The sequence below is a fragment of the Haliotis rufescens genome, unplaced genomic scaffold (assembly GCF_023055435.1).
Source record: "Haliotis rufescens isolate VD_foot unplaced genomic scaffold, xgHalRufe1.0.p SCAF_64, whole genome shotgun sequence".
Lineage (NCBI taxonomy): Eukaryota > Metazoa > Mollusca > Gastropoda > Lepetellida > Haliotidae > Haliotis > Haliotis rufescens.
In genome coordinates this window covers 573158-592278 of record NW_025964355.1, presented here as the reverse complement: position 1 = coordinate 592278, position 19121 = coordinate 573158, and the positions used below count along the sequence as shown (strand labels likewise).

At 37.9% G+C, this 19121-nt stretch overlaps 3 protein-coding genes across 3 annotated transcripts; all 3 read left to right on the top strand.

The window, feature by feature from the left end:
- Nucleotides 1-405: 405 nt before the first annotated feature.
- LOC124127335 lies at nt 406-3748 on the top strand. The gene is made up of 3 exons (XM_048387061.1): nt 406-537; nt 2063-3329; nt 3493-3748. Exons 2-3 carry the CDS (start codon nt 2491-2493, stop codon nt 3746-3748), a joined length of 1095 nt encoding a protein of 364 aa, XP_048243018.1. The 5' UTR covers nt 406-537; nt 2063-2490.
- A 7048-nt stretch (nt 3749-10796) lies between these two features.
- Nucleotides 10797-11845, top strand: LOC125375963. The gene is made up of 2 exons (XM_048387060.1): nt 10797-11742; nt 11805-11845. Exons 1-2 carry the CDS (start codon nt 10797-10799, stop codon nt 11843-11845), a joined length of 987 nt encoding a protein of 328 aa, XP_048243017.1.
- On the top strand, nt 11777-15016 carry LOC125375972. The gene has a single exon (XM_048387080.1). The coding sequence runs from the start codon at nt 11850-11852 to the stop codon at nt 14601-14603; it is 2754 nt and encodes a 917-aa protein (XP_048243037.1). The 5' UTR covers nt 11777-11849; the 3' UTR covers nt 14604-15016.
- The last annotated feature ends 4105 nt before the right edge of the window (nt 15017-19121 follow it).

The following is a 19121-nucleotide window of genomic DNA, read 5'->3' as shown; positions in this document are numbered from 1 at the left end:
AAAAGTATGAAGGTGACCCATTCGTCTAATGTACCGAAGGGTTGTAGCCTCCCTTGAATAAATATTTTCTTCAATCTTCATAGGCACCGTCATGTCACGTTTAAACCTAAAAGAGACTAACTCCCAATATCGCTAACGATTGGCATTGATGTTGCGTGATATTTTGCGGGTCTTCGCGTGAACGAGTTGACTAGTTTCCTTTCCGCCAGGCTCCGTCTCTACATGTTACAAAGTTAACGCAGCGCACAGAGAGTCGACAACCAGCAGTACATTTTTTTTAAATGTAAGTTTTATTTTGCGATTATGATTTATATAATGTTCTACTGGACATAGAGGCATATTTCCATTCGTGAATACAAAAAACTTTTGGTTAAAATCTATTTCCGGTGTTGCTACGGTAACAGTTCAAAACAAGTTCAAGACCCGGCTCCTACGATTCTTCGTTGACAGAAGCGTATCGTTGCTATCTCAGTTGTTATTTTAACAGATTTCAGAGACCTGTTTGAGTTCAAACGTCTTCATTATTTCTGCAGACAGGTTTGTAGATGTTATTCTGCATGAATTCCTTTCCGAAATGTCTCCGGATTTGTCTTTGTTGGCATTGTAAACAAAACAGGCCATCTTTGACAACCAGCAAATATTCAACATTTTGAAGCCCATTTTGCTTACGTTTTCCTTTAGATTAGTGTTGTATTATCTATTCCTTCATTTATCAGCTTGTTTGCCTATCATATTTAGACGCACGTTGTGAGTATTTCGGTAATTCTGGAGCCACCACTGTTGTTTCGACCCCCAAATTGACCACAATTCTGATCATGTTTATGAACGGCCCCACACAAAAACGTCATCGATTCACCTAAACCACAGTCTGTGACTTTAGCCACCAGTCCGTAGCCCAAGTCTAGTAAACCTTTCTTTCAGTCTAGTAAGCTTTGCTAATAAAGGTCCATACATGAACACTAAGATCTACTGAAAATGATGGGGTGTTGCCTAAACCGTCATCGGTTACTGTGGGCTAAAACGCTAAAGCTTTCTTTCGCAAAAAAGTCTAGGGAAGATCCATCAAACTGACAGGTTTTGGCAAGCAGCAAGTTACTGCCACAGGCTGTCATACGCACTGGGATATTTTCCAGTCCCGTAATAGTTATGTGCTTTGGAAAATTGAGAATGATGTCCATTAGACCTTCTAAAGGTCTAATGATATTTTTAGTAAAATCTGGTTGGAATCCTTACTGCACTTCAAGTCCAGTATTCTTCCGTTTGGTCTAGGGATTTCCTAGACCTGCCCAGAGGCCGATATTTGACCCAAATCGCTGTAGTCTGCTAACGTCAGCTAATAGTTGTCCATATCATAACAGAAATACCCACTGAAATGATGCCAATAGACAATTGCAGGCCAGTAAACTGGGAATATATAAGGTGTATCAAAATTGGGCTGATCAAGTTTTTCACAGAAATATATTGTGCTTTACTAGGAAACTGACTTGTCAGTCAAAATGTCCGATTTCAAACTACTTTCATTATTTAATGATGATACATGTGATATAGAAGAATGTCCTCTCAAAGGTTGATAAAATCATGAAAATTTACTGATATCATTTAATTGATATCTCAAATCAAAAGTCAGTAACTATGTCCAATGACTATGAATGTACATTACCAGTGACTACACATTTTTATGTACTTTTATGTTCTATTGAAGTTATTTCTTTCTTCCTCATTATTATTAATCTCATTATTCTCTTTCTTCTAAACAGATACTTTTTGTGGACTTGTTAAAATAAAGATGAATTATCACAATATAATTAATTTCTCACCCTGTAACAGGTCCTAGGTTGTTTTTTTTATTACCTCATTGTCATTACTACATGCCTAGCAAGTGTGGGAGATATGTACTTTGCCGCTAACACTGTCTTCATGACCTTTGGTATTTAGCTTTTAGCCATGAAATATGCTTATAGTTATAACATAAAAGCATCTTTCGATATAGAAAAGCCCGATCTATTTATACTGATAAAACATCAAGATGTTATAAGTAACTTCATGTCTGTCTTTTTGACAGGTTTCTGTTGTTGTGATCGATTATCTGGATTCTACAGTTTTTCCTGTGTTTCACCTTGATCTGTTGCAAAGATCAACTCTAGAGGTATTCTCATCTAAACAACACACATAATATTGACATGTCCCACTTCAAAACACAAGAACTCTAGCTTTTACATTCATCAAGGCAGGGTTTTTAGATCGGTTCACTTTCCAGGACATGGATTGTCATCTAAAATGTCCAACAGATTGTTTTAAAATTTGGTATATATTTATATATCGTTGATAAAATGATGAAAATGTCCTCATGCCAATTGTCTCCATCAAAATCCCTGTATAAGTACACAATGTAAACCACTCATGTAAACAAGCTTAACACGTGTCAATACCTGTATTTTGTCCTTTGTGTGAAATGAATCTAAATAAATCCCACATTGATACTTCAGAGACATGCTGTGTCCCAGTGAGAGTTGGGTGAACCTGGATGACCCTCCCTGCCCCGACACTGATGCTGTCATCCCCTCCTGTCCTACAATGAGGTCCACCAGCCTAATATGCCCCACCCCTAGATCCTCCATCTTCTACAACAGCATCCTACAACAGTTTGAACAACCTATTTCCTTCCCATCCTTCATCCCAAGCGAGTATCTGAATATTCATAATGCAGGTTTTTTCAGTCCAAATACCAGTGTGCTTCATTCAGACTATCCTAACTTTACTTCTAACTGTACTGACACTAATGACCTTCCTTCTATGTTTCTATTAGAGAGCAGACATGTCTTCCCCAGCCAAAATCATACATCCCTCCCTGCCGCCAGTGCAAACATATTCCCAAGCCCATGTGATATGTCCCTCCCTGCTGGCACCAGTGCAAACATATTCCCAAGCCCATGTGATATGTCCCTCCCTGCCACCAGTGCTAACATATTCCCAAGCCCATGTGATATGTCCCTCCCTGCTGGCACCAGTGCAAGCCAAACCTCAATCGTCGAAGAGTTTATTGCTGAACTCTCACCACCTCATTTCATGCCTGTTACTATTTGCAGTGAATCAAGCCTGAGTCAGAACATCAGCCAGACGTCATTGGGTTTCGATGTTTCCACCTTCCAGCCTCTTCAAGTTGACAGCACATGCAGCCTGGATCTCCCAACAATCAGCCAGACGTCATTGGTCCCGGTTTTCGATGTTTCCAGCTTCCAGCCTCTTCCAGTTGACAGTGACAGCAATCAGCCAGGCATCATTGGGCCCAGATTTCGCTGTTTCTCGCTTCCAGCCTCTTCCGGTCGACAGTGAATGCAGCCTGGATCTACCAACAATCAGCGAGACGTCATTGGGCCCAGATTTTGATGATTCAACATTCAGGAAGCTTCAGGTTGACAGTGCTTGCAGCCTAGATCAAGCATCAATCAGCCAGACGTCATTGGGCTCTGAGTTTCATGATGCCACCTTCAGGCTGCCTTCAGTTACCAGTGCATGCAGCCTAGATGAAGAAACAATCAGCCAGACGTCATTGGGCCCAGATTTGGATGATTCCATCTTCAGCAGTGAATGCAACCTGTCACAAGACTACAGCCAGACTTTGATGAAATCCATTGTCAGCCCTGTTCCTGGGCGCAGTGGTTCCAGCCTGTCACAGACCATCAGCCAAGTATCAAGTATTGAGGATTTCAGTGAATCCATCCTCATAGCCTATTCCTTTCAGCTGTGAATCCAGTCACAAGATATCAGCCAGAATGAATGAAAGTTTTGGCAAGAGCTCAAAATATACTAAACATGTAAAAGCAGAAAGAAACAATTTACTATTACCATAACCCCCCCACACTTCTGCACTTTTAATGCCTGTTCTCATGTCGGGTTTCTTTTGTATTTCTACAGATTTCTTCCTTGAATTTGTCCCAGGATAATAATCTAATGAAGGTTGCAGTGACTCTCCTGCTGTGAACCTTGGCTTCATTTCATTTCAGATCTATATATCACTTCACACCACGCTGTGTCCAGCAACAGAGATCCAAGATCTAGCTCCAGACAAAACTCCATCCACCTTGGTGACCCCTTCCTTGGCTCAGGACTCAAGATTTAGTTTGAACTTCATATATATCTGTGTTCAATAACAGTGACCCATCTCCAGCCAAAAATCCACCTGCCCTTCTACTCTTTCCAGAAACTCTTAAATGATTGTCTGCATCCCAAATACAACCTGCTGGAACCATAATCTGATTCTGTGAAAGAGATTTGTCAGTGACAAGATTCCCAGTCTAACTGGTAGCCAATGCAGTTCTTTCAGGACCGTAGTTATGTGGTTGGTAATTAGGCATGGTGTGCTGAGCCTGACGCCTGTATTTAGCACACACTGTATCTCGTGCAAATGACTTTGCTGAATGTCCTGCAGGAGATATTATTATTAGATTAAAGCACAAAATGCAGCAAATTGGGTTTGGGTGATCCTTGCACAGTCAGGCTGGTTAGGCTTATCATCAGCTCAGGGTTCTTGCCCCCTCTACACGCAGCCCAGACAGCAAATGGGAATTCTTCCAGGAAGCACTGCCTAGTCAAACCCACTAAGAATGTTTTGGAGAAAGTGAAAACTCCTCAACACTGCAGCCTTCTGCAATACACATATTGTCAGAAGGGCTTTATTCCCAGGAACAAACCTGGGTACTCTCCCAATTTCAGTCAACAGATTGGGAGGTACCAAACCTGAGGCACCGAGAACAATGAGGAGTTGGACAACTTGGTTCTTGGGATGTAAGCGTGACATTTCGAAAGCGAGATCTGCATATTTGCCATGTTTTTCCTCCATCTTGTCAATCACATTAGTGTCAAAAGAGACAGAAAATTCAATAACAAAAATGATTTCATTAGACTTTTCAAAAAGGTCCAGATCAGGTTTGTTGGCCTGGACAGGCGTGAGGCCTATTCCAAAAAATTTTGTATTGATGATTTTCCATGACGCCCTTGCGGGTCTTACCATGGATGGACCTCTGTGTCAAAACCACCAGCATGGCAAAGATGGTATTATTATTATTATAATTATTATTATTATTATTATTATTATTTTTTACGGGTTAAACAAAAAATGCAGCCAATTTGATTTGACTGATCTGGCACAGTCAGGCTTGTTAGGCTCATCATCAGCTCAGGGTCCTTGCCTCCTCTACATGCAGCCCAGACAGCAAATGGGACTTCTCCCAGGAAGGGCTGCCAAGCTAAACCGTCCCAAACCATTTCTGAGAATGTTAAGACTCCCTAACACTGCAGTCTTCTGCATTACCCAGGGCTGTATTTCTGGCAACATACCCGGGTACTCTCCCAATGTCAGTCAACAGATTTGGAGGTACTAAACCTAAGGCACCAAGAACAATGGGGAGTCGGACAACTTGGTACTTGGGTTGCGAGCGTGCTACATACTGACAGTAATTGGCAGTAATTAGCATTCCTCATAATTCACTATCACCAAAGATCTGTTATTTTAGGAGTTTACCTGCTTTTCATTGGCAACATGGTCTTTCATGGTTTTTCACTTGTGGCATCATAAACATTGCTTAAGTTGGGCAACCAATTGCCACATATATTGGCCCACAAGTTGTAGTTGTCATTTAGGCCGGCAGCGGTAGTTATCATGTCCCTGCTAGCGGTAGTTGCCACGATGCTTTTACAACATTAGCTGCTATTTTCTCCAAGCAGCAGTAGTTGCTACCAGGGCCAACAGTGGTAGGTATCATGTCACTGGTGGCGGAAGTTGCCACAATCCTTTTACAACGTTAGTTGCCTTAGGCAAGCAGAGGGAGCTGCTAATTGACATTGACAGAGGTAGTTGCCACAGTAGCTTTTCATGTAATTAACTGGAAGTTTCGTAGCACCAGGACCTGCACACCCTCAACCCTTGTTCTTATTGGCAAGGGCATCCTGTGTATGGTAACCCCCTCCCTTCTTTCCTCAGCATAACGTGCAACAAGTGCTATTTATTTCAGTGGATATGTTTGTTGGTGGTGAAGGTGTGGCTATAAGGGGAGGTGGAGGCCACCTTTACTAGTTATTGTTTGCTTGTTAAAAAATAAATACAAATATGTCATTAGTTCGGTTTTACTGCACTCCTAAGCCATCATATTGAATCACTGGTGTTCATTGATAAGTATTTCATAAAGCCAAGTTTACTTCACTTATACATCTCTCTCTTGCTATTACATTATAAAGGTACACACAACATGTATAATCTGCATGGTAAGTATATCAACAATGTGCAGACTGCCTGTTGTTTATTTGAACTGCCAGTAATTACCATGATTATTGTTATTTTATTCAGTGGATATGTTTTGGTGGCGAAGGTGTGGCTATAAGGGGAGGTGGAGGCCACCTTTACTAGTAATTGTTTGCTTGTTAAAAAATAAATACAAATCTGCCAAATTTGGTTTTACTGCACAACTTAGCAGTCATAACAAATCACTGATGTTTATTGATATGTATAATCTGCATGGTAAGTATATATATCAACAATGTACAGACTGCCTGTTGCTAATTTGAACTGCCAGTAATTACCATGATTACTATTTTTTATTTCAGTGGATATGTTTTGGTGGTGAAGGTGTGGCTATATGGGGAGGTGGAGGCCACTTTAAGTGTAAAACAATGTATTTGTTTTCCCCTTTAAATATGTGACACACAATGAATAAGACAACTTATTTTTTATGGACTTAATAAATACGATTTTAATTGCAGGCACAATTTTGTCTTATGTTTTTATTCCCCTAATCAGTGAGTGAGTGAGTTGAGTTTAACTCTGCTTTAGCCAGTGTTTCAGTCATATCACACTGCGTCTGCTCAAAGTGACAGAGGCTTGTAGTGGTTTCCCACTAATGAAATGCATAAGCACTGTACGAGGATGACAAGCTATGTATTATGATTGGTCTTTGAACCTGTGACAGGCAGGTCCTGGCATGACAAACACCACTGGGCCACACAAAGGACTGTCACTGGGGAGAGAATCAGTCAGAATGATTCCCATTTGACATAGTTATCCAAATAACACAAATAAATGGGTCTGAATAAACACTGTTTACCAAGATTCATCAAGATCCAATTCCATTAGTAGTGAGGTAACAATAAAACAAATATTATTTTAGCATGCCTCAAAGTGAGATTAAGAAATCAGAGTGCAGGTCCCCGATTGTTCAAAATTGTTCTGTGTGTTATACACATACTTGTAGTCCATCCACTTCTTTTTAACATCTTGGGAGAGTCTCTTGACACCACTGTTTGCACTGATGCTGAAACAAGATAAGTGAACTTAGTAAGATAAGTCAAGAATATACATAATGTATCGAGAGAATGTCTCCTCTAAAATACGGATAGAGTTGTGTCCCTTTCTACAACGTTAGAAATTGGCACTAGTCCTGTAGTCCTTACCAAACTACCCAATAGTAAAGGTATCCTAAGGACTAGTCGAAATTGGCCCATTTTAAGGGTTTTGCTATATGTTATCATTATAAGGACTAGTGGACCAAAACTCTTAGTTTCTAACACTGTTTCTAAGTGTCAAAATGGCTGCCCGTGACACTGCAGCGCTAGTTCCAGCTTATGTATATCCTTTGCATCAAGTTATTACCAAAGACGGGTTGATGAAGTAAGACCCTGTTGACAGGTTGGTGAGATAGCCTACAGATATTTACCGTCAGAACGCTTTCCTCGCTCTGCAATATTCAACATAAAACATCGATGTTTTACGTGATCATTATTTACATATTTGTACTCCAGTTTATACCAGACATATGACCCACCCCATCCCCCACCCCCCTTCCACACACACACACACACACACACACACACACACACACACAATTTCATTAAATCACTCACCTCTGTGAAATGTCCTCCCATGCTTTCTTCTTCATGCTGTTCGTCAAATTGTTGCTAAACGACAAAAACAACACGTTTTTCTTCGACTGAACACCCTCTATTAGAAGGGCTAACTCACTGTTAGTCCAATTCTTACTCCTTGGGCGTTTCAATGTCAATGGTTGACTACAATCCATGATCGGTTGATAATATGACTGGCGTCGTCTGCTAATAGAGTTAAGGGATTCCCCTGTAAATTAATGACGTCATTGGGGAATCCCCCTATATTCTTACCTCCATCACAGGAGAGCGACAATCTTAATTTACGACAATGATCGTAAGACGATGAATTTACGAACGGATTAAGAACGCTTTGTGGATCGGTCGTAAATATTAGTAAAAGTATCTTAATTTCAATCGTAAACTCTTACGATATGTGTAAGTTACGAAGGCTTTGTGGCTTTGTATATAGAAATTCTTGATGTTAAGTTACTTGCAAACATTTTTTTGAGAGATGAGCCTCCTGTGATTTCCCATGAGGTAAATACAGATAGACCTATAGCAACGCACATATGACAATATACTCAATGACATCAACATTCAGCATTGACCAGTTTTTCAACGGAGTTAGCTCCCTTCTCGAACCACCGATAATGCGGTTTCGCCATGTTTTTTTAATGTCATAGTTACTTGCGAATTTTGAACATTTTCTGGATAAAGGGCGAAATGAAAGGACGGCTCTTTTTGTAAATGATCACTGCGTATTACAGGTGTGGGCAATTTTATCAAGATCTACTTGGATACCTTACATAGACCTAGGCCTATATATATATATGAGTCATTTCCAAAATTTGTGAGATTTTTTGTTATATGTTAGTATTTCATTAATTATGTTACTAAAAAATTGTGTTTTAATCTTAAATTGTTTGTTCCTTTTGTCTCAACATACTACAATGTAAAATACAACAATAAAATATAGTTAAACGCAAAAAAATGACTTTGAAGTGTCAAATTTTGCCCATTTTTGCTTGTCACAAGCCTGATGGCCCAACTTCATGATATTCAGTTTCAATCACAAACTAGTTTTTGTCAGACATTTTTTGCATGAATCTATACAGATAAGCTTAGAGTAAGTATTACAAATTATTTAAATATGTTTGACCTTTTTAAATATTATTTTTGTCCTTTTGTATGGTTGTCACAAGGTTAGATGTCACTACTGTTATCACAAGTATATTGTTCGAATAAATGATGTCTCCCTAGCTGACTGCTTATACTACTTCCTGTTCCAAAGCCTTGCTCTTTGGATGTCAACATGGCTGCAACTGTTTTTTTGGAGATTGCATAAATAAAGAAATTACAAGACATAAGGTGAGTCATTTCTCATATCTCATGTTTTTATATGTCACTACTGTTACTGGACTTAAAACAAAACCTATGTCATACAATTTTTGTGTGCATGTGTGTAATGATTTTACACTTTGTGCAGAGTTTGAGAAGCATGTGCCTTTTGATCCTAGGGGACCAATCATTGTTTTAGAAATGAAAGTTCAGTGATTTGTCACAACTGTTATGGTCACTACTGTTACAGTGTCATTTGTCTTAAAATGTAACAGTGGGGACAGAAATTGTAACAGTGAGGACATATCGTCAGTTGAACTAGTATTCTAGAGGAACTTTGAAAGAATAATTCAGGAGAGTTTGTACAGATAATTACCACAGTGAATACAATGATTTTGCTTGAAAGGTCTTGCAAAGTGCAAAAATGCAGGGCCAAAAAACAGGCAATAGAGCAAGTATCTGTAACAGTAGGGACAAGGCAAAATAACAGTAGTGACGAAGGATGGTAACAGTTGTGACTGAAATGGTTCTAAATACAGTTTCTGCTTTACTTACATAACAAATCAAACTAATATACTTTGTTTCAATTAAGTTTTAAGAATTTATTTTCAAAATTAGCAGAATGACAATCGTGATTCAAGCAGTAATGGGTATTTCAAATACTTGTAACAGTAGGGACACTTAATTGTAACAGTAGTGACTACAGATTTAGAAATCTGTGACACATTTTGATAAAAGTGTATTGATAAAAGTGTAATCTTACTTTCATAGCTGTTTTGGAAGAATAATATAAGTTGGACATAGTTTGTCAGATTTGTGTTAACTAATTGACATAAGTGTTCCAATCTCCTGTGTTTTTGTTGTTTTGTAACAGTGGGGACAGAAAATGTAATAGTTGTGACAATTGATTTAATGTTGTAAGGAAATGGTTTTGGAGATTAAATTTTCAATTCCTTACAAATACTTTCAAAGTTGCATTTCTCATTAAAAACTATTTCACAAAAACTGTTTCAGATTTCATTAAATCACTTATAGTTTTGCTTGAAAATTTATATGTAACAGTGGTGACACTGAATTGTAACAGTAGTGACTTGGGGTTTTAACAATTTGAATGAATATCTTGTAACTTAGTGTTTCTTAATCTTAATAGGTGTTTAAAACATATCTTTTTAAAGTTTAAAAAAATTGACTTGAACTGCCTGATTGGTAGACATATTTTTTCCAATAAAATGGGTTTAGTGGTTCTGTAACAGTTGGGTCCTAAAATGTAACAGTAGTGACAAAGGGTTATAAGGGTTTTGACAAAACTGGTTATAAATAAGTTCATTTTCAAAAGTGACAGAGTTTTTTTTATGATTAGAGATAAGCTAACTTGAGACCGAATTTATTCAGTTGGACATGTCTATGAATATTGTGTATGTTTTTCTTGTAATATTTCAGAAGACTCTGATGGCTTTGATTTAATTGTCATCATAGTTTCTCCAGTCAGTTAATACATGTTTGTTCAACTGTTGTGACATTTTCTTTAAATGTTATATGTTTTCAACCATTCATTTGGCTTTTTCAGTGCCATAAAACTGAAGATGGGCATGAGTGCGGCGGAACGCCAAAGGCGTTACAGACAAAGGAGAGATCAAGACCCTGAAAGAAGGAGACAGTACCTGTTGAAAGAAAAATTGAGAAATAAGAAAAACCAAATCAGCATAGGCTCAGAAACTGAGAGAGGAAAGAGGATAACGAGGAGAAAGTGGACACAAAGAAAAAGAGATCAAAGAGCCAGAGAGAAAAATAGGAAAATTTTTATGACACCTCCAATGTCTCCAGAAAGTCCACCGCCCATCCAAGCTCAGAGTTCAAGACAGAAGAGAGTGAGCGAAAGCAAACGGAAAATGGTCATGAACAGGTGCTACAAACAAAATGATTATTTGAGAAGTAAACTTCAATTTGAAAGGAAACGAAATTCACTTTTGAGGCAGAAATTACATCGATCTCTGAAGAGTAACAAACTGTCTGAAACACCAAGATCCAGAAGCAAAAACATACTTCGAACAGGGTCTGTGAAAACTGTAAAAAAAACCTTGGATTTTCACCACGCTCTCTTGGAGGAACTAAAGACCAGCTACAAGAAAGGAAATGGAAAGATGAAGAAATCTTTAACCTCAATTGTGTCTGGAAACATCTTAAGGAAGTACAAGTTTCGTGCAAAGGCAATAAGTATTCTTGGGTTGTCTTCAGCCAAATTGTACCAAGGAAAAAGGAGATCCGTTTGTTATTCACAAAGGCTAAAACATAAGATACATGCCTTTTACCAGCGCTCTGACAACAGTCATATTATTCCAGGGCAGAAGCAAACAGTCACAAAAAACAAAGTTAAGAAACAAAAGCATCTACTCTTGGATTCCATACTGAACATATACCGGAAATATAAAACTGAACATCCTAAGGAGAAGATAAGCTACACGTCTTTCAGCAGATTGAGGCCATTTTGGATAAAGCCACCAACTCAGAGAGACAGAGACACCTGCATGTGTAAGATGCATGAAAACACAAGACTTGTTGTAAAGAAATTGCACTCACTTGGAGTAGTCAAGACATCAAGTCCAACAGAGCTGTTAAAAACATTTTCCTGTGACGTGATGGAAAAAGCCTGTATGTATGGAGAGTGTTCATCTTGTAAAGATGTCACAATTCCCATAAAGAATCGGGACATTAATGAACCTACAACATGGCTTCAGTGGAAAACAAAGAAGGAGGTGAGATCAGTAAAGCATGGTGGTGAGATTGAAAGAAAAGAAGTTGCTATTACAGTGAAAGAAGTGGAAGAGGGTACAATTGCAGATTTGAGGGACAATCTTTATCAACATATGGCCCGATACAAGATACATTCTTTTAACATTGCCAATCAGTATGCATTTTACAGAGACAAAGTCCAAAACATGAGTGTCAAAGAATGCCTTGTGCATGTTGACTTTTCTGAAAATTACTATGGGAAAATGTCCTCAGAGGTGCAGAGTATGCACTTTGGTGCAAGCAAGACACAAATAACACTTCACACAGGTGTGTTTTACATAGGAGGTAGCACTGATCCTCACACATTTTGCACGGCATCTGATTCCCTAAACCATGGACCGCAAGCAGTATGGACACACATGAAACCAGTTCTGGAAGAGATTAGAGGAACAAATCCACAAGTTGAAACAATTCACTTCTTCAGTGATGGACCAGTCACACAGTACCGTCAGAAAGGAAACTTTTTTCTGTTCAGCACTATACCTTTTCAAAATGGGTTTACTTCATCCACCTGGAATTTCAATGAATCAGGACATGGAAAAGGCATTCCTGACGCTGTTGGTGGCTCCCTTAAACGTTCAGCTGATAGACTTGTTTTGCATGGCCATGACATAACCAATGCACAGACTTTTGTCAGTGAATTATTGAACACAGGTTCTAAAATTCTGTTGTACCACATCACTTCTGAAAGTATCAACAAAGCTGACCAAGGTTTGGTGTTGAAGAAACTACCACCTGTTCCAGGGACAATGAAAATACACCAAGTGCTTACATCTTGCCCTCAGAATATATCCTACAGGGATATCAGTTGTACATGTGTCTCAGCTGTATGCAAGGGGCATGAATTAAAACAGTTTTCCTTTGAATCTGTAAAGTATGGAAAGGATGCTGAGGCAAAAACACCAAAAGCCCAGGGAAAGGAAAACATGTCTTCAAATGTTGATGGAATATCTCTGAGATCAAGAAAAGGTGACCTGAAAAACAAAAGTGTTGACTCTCGAGAAGCTCATTTCTCCCAAATACTATCAGCAATGAACAAATGTTCAACTTTTGCAAAACTTGCATCATTGTGTTCTCAAGTTGAGAAAAACGATACTTACCACATCACATCCCTCAACAAGGTTGACATATTAAAATCAGGTTTATGCGTTGATATGAACGTCATTGATGAGATGCCAAGTGATTTTCCAGGTACAGACATTCTTTATCCTGTTAGAGTTTCAGCAGATGGAAATTGTCTGCCTCACTGTGGTAGTGTGTTTGCCTTTGGAAATGAAAATCATGTGTTTGAAATCAGAGCTAGAATCATCACTGAACAGGTTTTGAACAAGAACTTGTATCTGTCCAATGACTACATGTGTCAAGGAATCACTCCGCCATCATCAAGGTCCTTACCAAAGCAGTTTGCAATGTATTCTGATCACTTCATCCCAGGCATTGAACTGACATCTTCAACAATAGAAACAATTTATGAGAATGAAATTCTTGCAATTACTAAACCTGGCTCCTACATGGGAATATGGCAGATGTTTGCATTGTCCACCATTCTGAAAACAAAGTTGTATTCTGTATACCCAAATAAAGGCAACAAACAGGTCAGAAGTGATCTTCATAGACAAATTAGTCCAAGACAAAGTGAGGGCAGTGATACCAAACTTATCATGTGGTGTTCGACAAGGAAGGATATGAGGTCATCTAATTGGCTTCCAAACCACTTCGTACCCTTACTTCCTATTGATTCAAGTAAAGCGGACTCTTCCTCAGCCAGACAGACATATACAGGAGAACCACCAGATGACATCATGGAGAATAGTCCTGAAGATGAGATGACACCAATGGTTCCCAACGAACACATGGAGCAGAACAGCCAAGCCACTTCTGAACTCAAGAATAGTCCTGAAGTTGATGCAGAAGATGAGATGACACCAGTGATTCCCAATGAACGCATGGAGCAGGATGGTCGAGCCATTTCTGAACTCAAGAATAGTCCTGAAGTTGATGCAGAAGATGAGATGACACCAGTGATTCCCAATGAACGCATGGAGCAGGATGGTCGAGCCATTTCTGAACTCAAGAATAGTCCTGAAGTTGATGCAGAAGATGAGATGACACCAGTGATTCCCAATGAACGCATGGAGCAGGATGGTCGAGCCACTTCTGAACTCAAGAATAGTCCTGAAGTTGATGCAGAAGATGAGATGACACCAGTGATTCCCAATGAACGCATGGAGCAGGATGGTCGAGCCATTTCTGAACTCAAGAATAGTCCTGAAGTTGATGCAGAAGAAGATTTGCAGGAGCTTTTTCAAAGCAAGCCCCAACAAAGTCTTGGAAATTTGGTCTGTTTGATCTATGATGGAATGCCATATCCTGGCAAAATCATTGATACAGGTGAAGGTGAACTCTTCATTGAGTCCATGCACTATGTTGGGAGAAATGACAATCTTTTCTTCTGGCCAAGAATGAAAGACCACTGCTGGTATATGTTTGACAATATACTTGGCATTATTCCCAAGCTAATCCCTCAAAACACAAGACACTTCTCGGTTCCTACCAACATGTGGGAAAGATTTAAAGAACGCCTTGACAGACGCAAATAGAAATACACATGTCTGTAAACACATTTACAAGGCAAATATCATAATTCCTGTTTCATAATTGTTAATGATGTTATCAAAATTAGAAGTTGTTTTTGGACCGTGTTAAAGTCCTTTCCGTATGTAACACTAGTTACATTATGTAACACAGAGAGGGGACAGAAGATAATCCCATAATAATGTTTATGTGGTTCTGAGAGTTACCTAACATTCCTTCTACAACAGGTGTTTTGTCATGTAAAACTGACATGGTGACTAGCGAGACAGAGGTTTTTGTATTCAAATTAAAGTTTATTCAATTGATATGATGTGTTTGTTTTTGATACCCATGTTTGTTGCGTTACAAGGTGGAATGTGGCAGTCATATTACAATTCCTCTTGTGCAAAAAAGTCACTACTGTTATGCTTGTCACTACTGTTACATGCCATGTCACTACTGTTATCAGCCTAAATTATAGTAAATATTGATAAGATTCTTTAAAAAAATTGTTTTATCTGTTATTATCAGATAAATAAGTATGTAATTGTATGTTATAAAAGAAATATGCCAGAACAAAGGATGTTTTAGCACAAGAAGACTTGTGTGATACCTTCAAATTTTATCAAAATGTAAATTAACAAACCAAATCTTATCATCAGTTTCTTATATTATCTTCAATTTGGTTTCTTGGAACTTTTCTGTGTAGAACTTTTCACAGAAAAGGATATGGTCACTAAAAAAACTCAGCTCAACTGACAATTAAAAATAAATCCCTACTTTAAATCATGTAACAGTAGTGACTTATAATTTGCATTTTACGTTTTTAAATGTCTACAAATGCAATACTAGGATTCATTAAGGTTGCAAACTCTCCACCTTAACTCTAAAACATATTCTGTTTTGACTTGTAAACCTTAATCAAGGAAAAGAAATATTCCTTTTTTGAAAATCATAGGTACGAAATATCTCACAAATTTTGAAAATGACTCATATACGGTATCGATCTTATAGTTATACTGATGTATGGTATCTGTATCGATCGATTAAGGTTTTGAGATATGGCTATTTCAGAATGGATTATTAGTTTATATTTAGCAGATATTAACTACAAAAGAGTAAAGTTAAAACTGAGTAATTATATTCTTAATTTTACCGTACAGTTGTTCCTCGACTTTATGATGTACATTTGTGATGTAATACTGAATTAATTTTTTTTAATGTACTATTTCAAAGGTAATTGATGCGAAATAAATATTACAAGACAATTTAAAATGTCATTTATTTAATCAAAATTCAAATTAATGGTAAAACTTTGATGAGGAAGAATAGATACTTCAGTACAGATTTTTCAGGACATTATGATTATCCATTGTAGAAAAACACCCAGAGCCTTGTTTCAAATTTGATTTATTCTAACTAAAGAGATATTATTTCAGTTTATCATTATCCCTTTTCTATGTTTACAAGCAATGAAACTGTGCATAAAATTACTTGTCCCTAATACTTTCCTGCTATTTTTTTGGATACAAGTGTTTGTAATATGTACATACCGTTGTATCTGATCTTTTAATAATAAACGTTTATTTGCAGTTTTGGTTTACCATGATGTACCGGTAATCTACTTATATATGGTATCATATAATAAATGAAATCTGTTTTGTGGTAACCAGACTTCACAGGATCTGTTCAATATTATGTCAATATAGGGATTTTCTCACTGCTTTTCAATGGATGGGGCTATGGCTATTAAAGTGAAACTACTTTCCCTGGGAAATTATTTCTGCTACATGGCTCCAGATAAGGACTGTATGTACAAGTGCAAATATACGAGATAAGATGTATGAAGGAAAGGACCTGATATATGTGTATGGCCAAAGCTTTATTTAAATGTTACTTTTATGTTTTGAGCAATATTCCTATCAACCTTTTGACATCATCATCATAATAGATAAGTGCTCACTGCTGCTACACAAACTTGATATATAATATTCTTATATTTCTATTTAAGAAAACCAGACGTTCAGCCATTGCCTATTGGCAAACATGGATGAGCTGAATGAACTCTTAGCAGCTTTTCCAAAATCGAGCAACTGAGAGAGTACTGGTGAGTGGATTCAATTTCTTTAGATGTATCAAGTATGGGATATTTACTCCAAGTTTGATACATATTGAAGATCCGGGGTAGAAGATATCTTCAGCAACACATGCTTGCCGTAAAAGGCAACTATGCTTGTCGTATGAGGCGACTAATGGGATCGGGAGGTGAGGCTCTCTCACTTGGTTGATGCATGTCATCGATCCCAATTGCGTGGATTGATGCTCATGATATTAATCACTGGATTGTCTGGTCCAGATTCCATTATTTACAGACCGCCATCATATAGCTGGAATATTGCTGAGTGAGGCGTTAAACAACAAACCCTAACCAACTGATACATGTTTCTGATTGAAATATTTATAAGCATATATTTATTATCATGTTTGCCCTATTAAGGGCCCCTGACACTTACTATGGTAATCTTCCAAATGAAATTTCATGCTGACTTACTTTTGATGGACATACAAGAGAGATTGCACACCTAAAACTGTTTGCCAGCAATATTGGAGGAGGGGGGTTATCATGTGGTTATTGGGGATGTTTATTGGGCTAAATTAATAGGGTGATATGTCAGTTATAAAATCTTTTTTAATTGACATAAGAAACAGATCATTAGGGATCTACCATGCAATATTGGGAGGGGTTATTTGCGTATATAATTACACAAAATTCAATTTACTTATTTACACATATTATAAACTCATCAATTTACTTACTGGACTTCCGATAATTCTTGGGTGGGGCCTTCTGCTTTTAGCCCCTAAATTTGGAAAAAGGCCCACATTTTCAAATACAATGGGGCATTTTAACATTGTGCTATATGGGCAAGTGCAGGTGTACCAAGGGAATATATGAAATTGTCACATAAAGGGCCCATGGCAGAAAATTCCTTGAGTGAACCCTGTATTTATTAACAGGTGTCAAGACTTAATTTAAATAATATATACACACATATGTAAGGTGGTGCATGTGAACAGGGTATTACCCATCTATTATTCCATTATGTTATCAATAACTTGTTTTGACACACTTGTGAAGTCCATTACTTGTAACTGTGAGAGTGCATGCAATGACTTATAATATGCACACTGACATTTTTTGCTATCATTTGTAAACAGAAGCTGAGGAGGAAGCCTGCAGCTGGGCTCTTACAAGCCACTGACAAGTACATGGTGACCTGTGTAAAAGAATGGCTTCGAGTTCCAGGAGCAAGGCTTAGAAATGGCATAAGGAAAACGCGTACTGAAAAACAGAGGTGCAGATAGAGAATCTGCAAACAAAGGTACTGAATTGCAACAGAACAAAGAAATCCAAAAAGTTGGTGTTGACAACATATTTTTCCCAGGGTTATGTCCCTTGTTTATGAACTTGGTACATATACTGCCAGGTTCTCTTGGACACTACTGAAGTTAATAAATGAAACTTCCCGTGCTTATCTAAGGTACAAACTCCAAAAGATGGTTATAAGAACTTATTTTGTATGGAGTTATGGCCTTTGCTTCATGCTTTTTTAACTTGATGAAATGGGGGGGGGGAAAGTTTGTCTCGCAAACAAATTTGAAGCCACATAAATGAAATTTTGCAGGCCAATATGAGGGGTATATGTTTAGACTGTCTTAAAACTGGTTTTGAGTATATATGTTTCACATCCGCCTTGTTGCAGGTAGTAACACTGTTTTCTTGTAAATAATAATAAATTAATAATAAAGTTTATTATTCTATTTTGCTCTTTGTGTTTATTTATAAGTATTAACTACACATGTATTAGGGTACATAAAAAATAGTACTGCTTTTAGAAATGTTTAGTTTTATGTACCCTAACACTACACTTGGAAAAGTTCTATTGTGGCATCATTTACATGAAATATTAAGATGAGATGTTGTCAGTTATGACTTCTGATGACATCACCCTATTTAAGACAATGGCAGATGAAAAAACTAACGAAAAGCGTTAACAATTTAAGTTTTGGTGTTTTTTACATTTTTTGAAGATATCGATAATTGTAAATGATTATTGCAAATTGCAATTTGTTTCATACTTTATGTATTTATTTTGAAGAAAATCAAGAACTGCCATCAAATATTTTGAAGGGTAAAAATACTGAACATCCCAACTGCCATTGTAAATGAGCAAAGAAGAGATAACTGTAACTATAACTATTTACGACGTTGGGCCGATGTCCATCCGATGAGCAAAACTTCATCGGCCTGACAATGTTTGCCGACGCTGGACCAATCCTGTGCCGGTGCATTGCTGATGCAGGGCCGATGAAGTTTGTCGACGTTGGGCCGATGTAGAACTGATGAGCAAAACTTTATCGGCCCAACGATGTTTGCCGATGCTCGGCCGATGCTGGGCCGATGCAGTGCCGATGCAGGGCCGATGAAGTTTGCCGACGTTGGGCTGATGGTGTAGCCGACGTTGGGCCAATGCAGGGCCGAT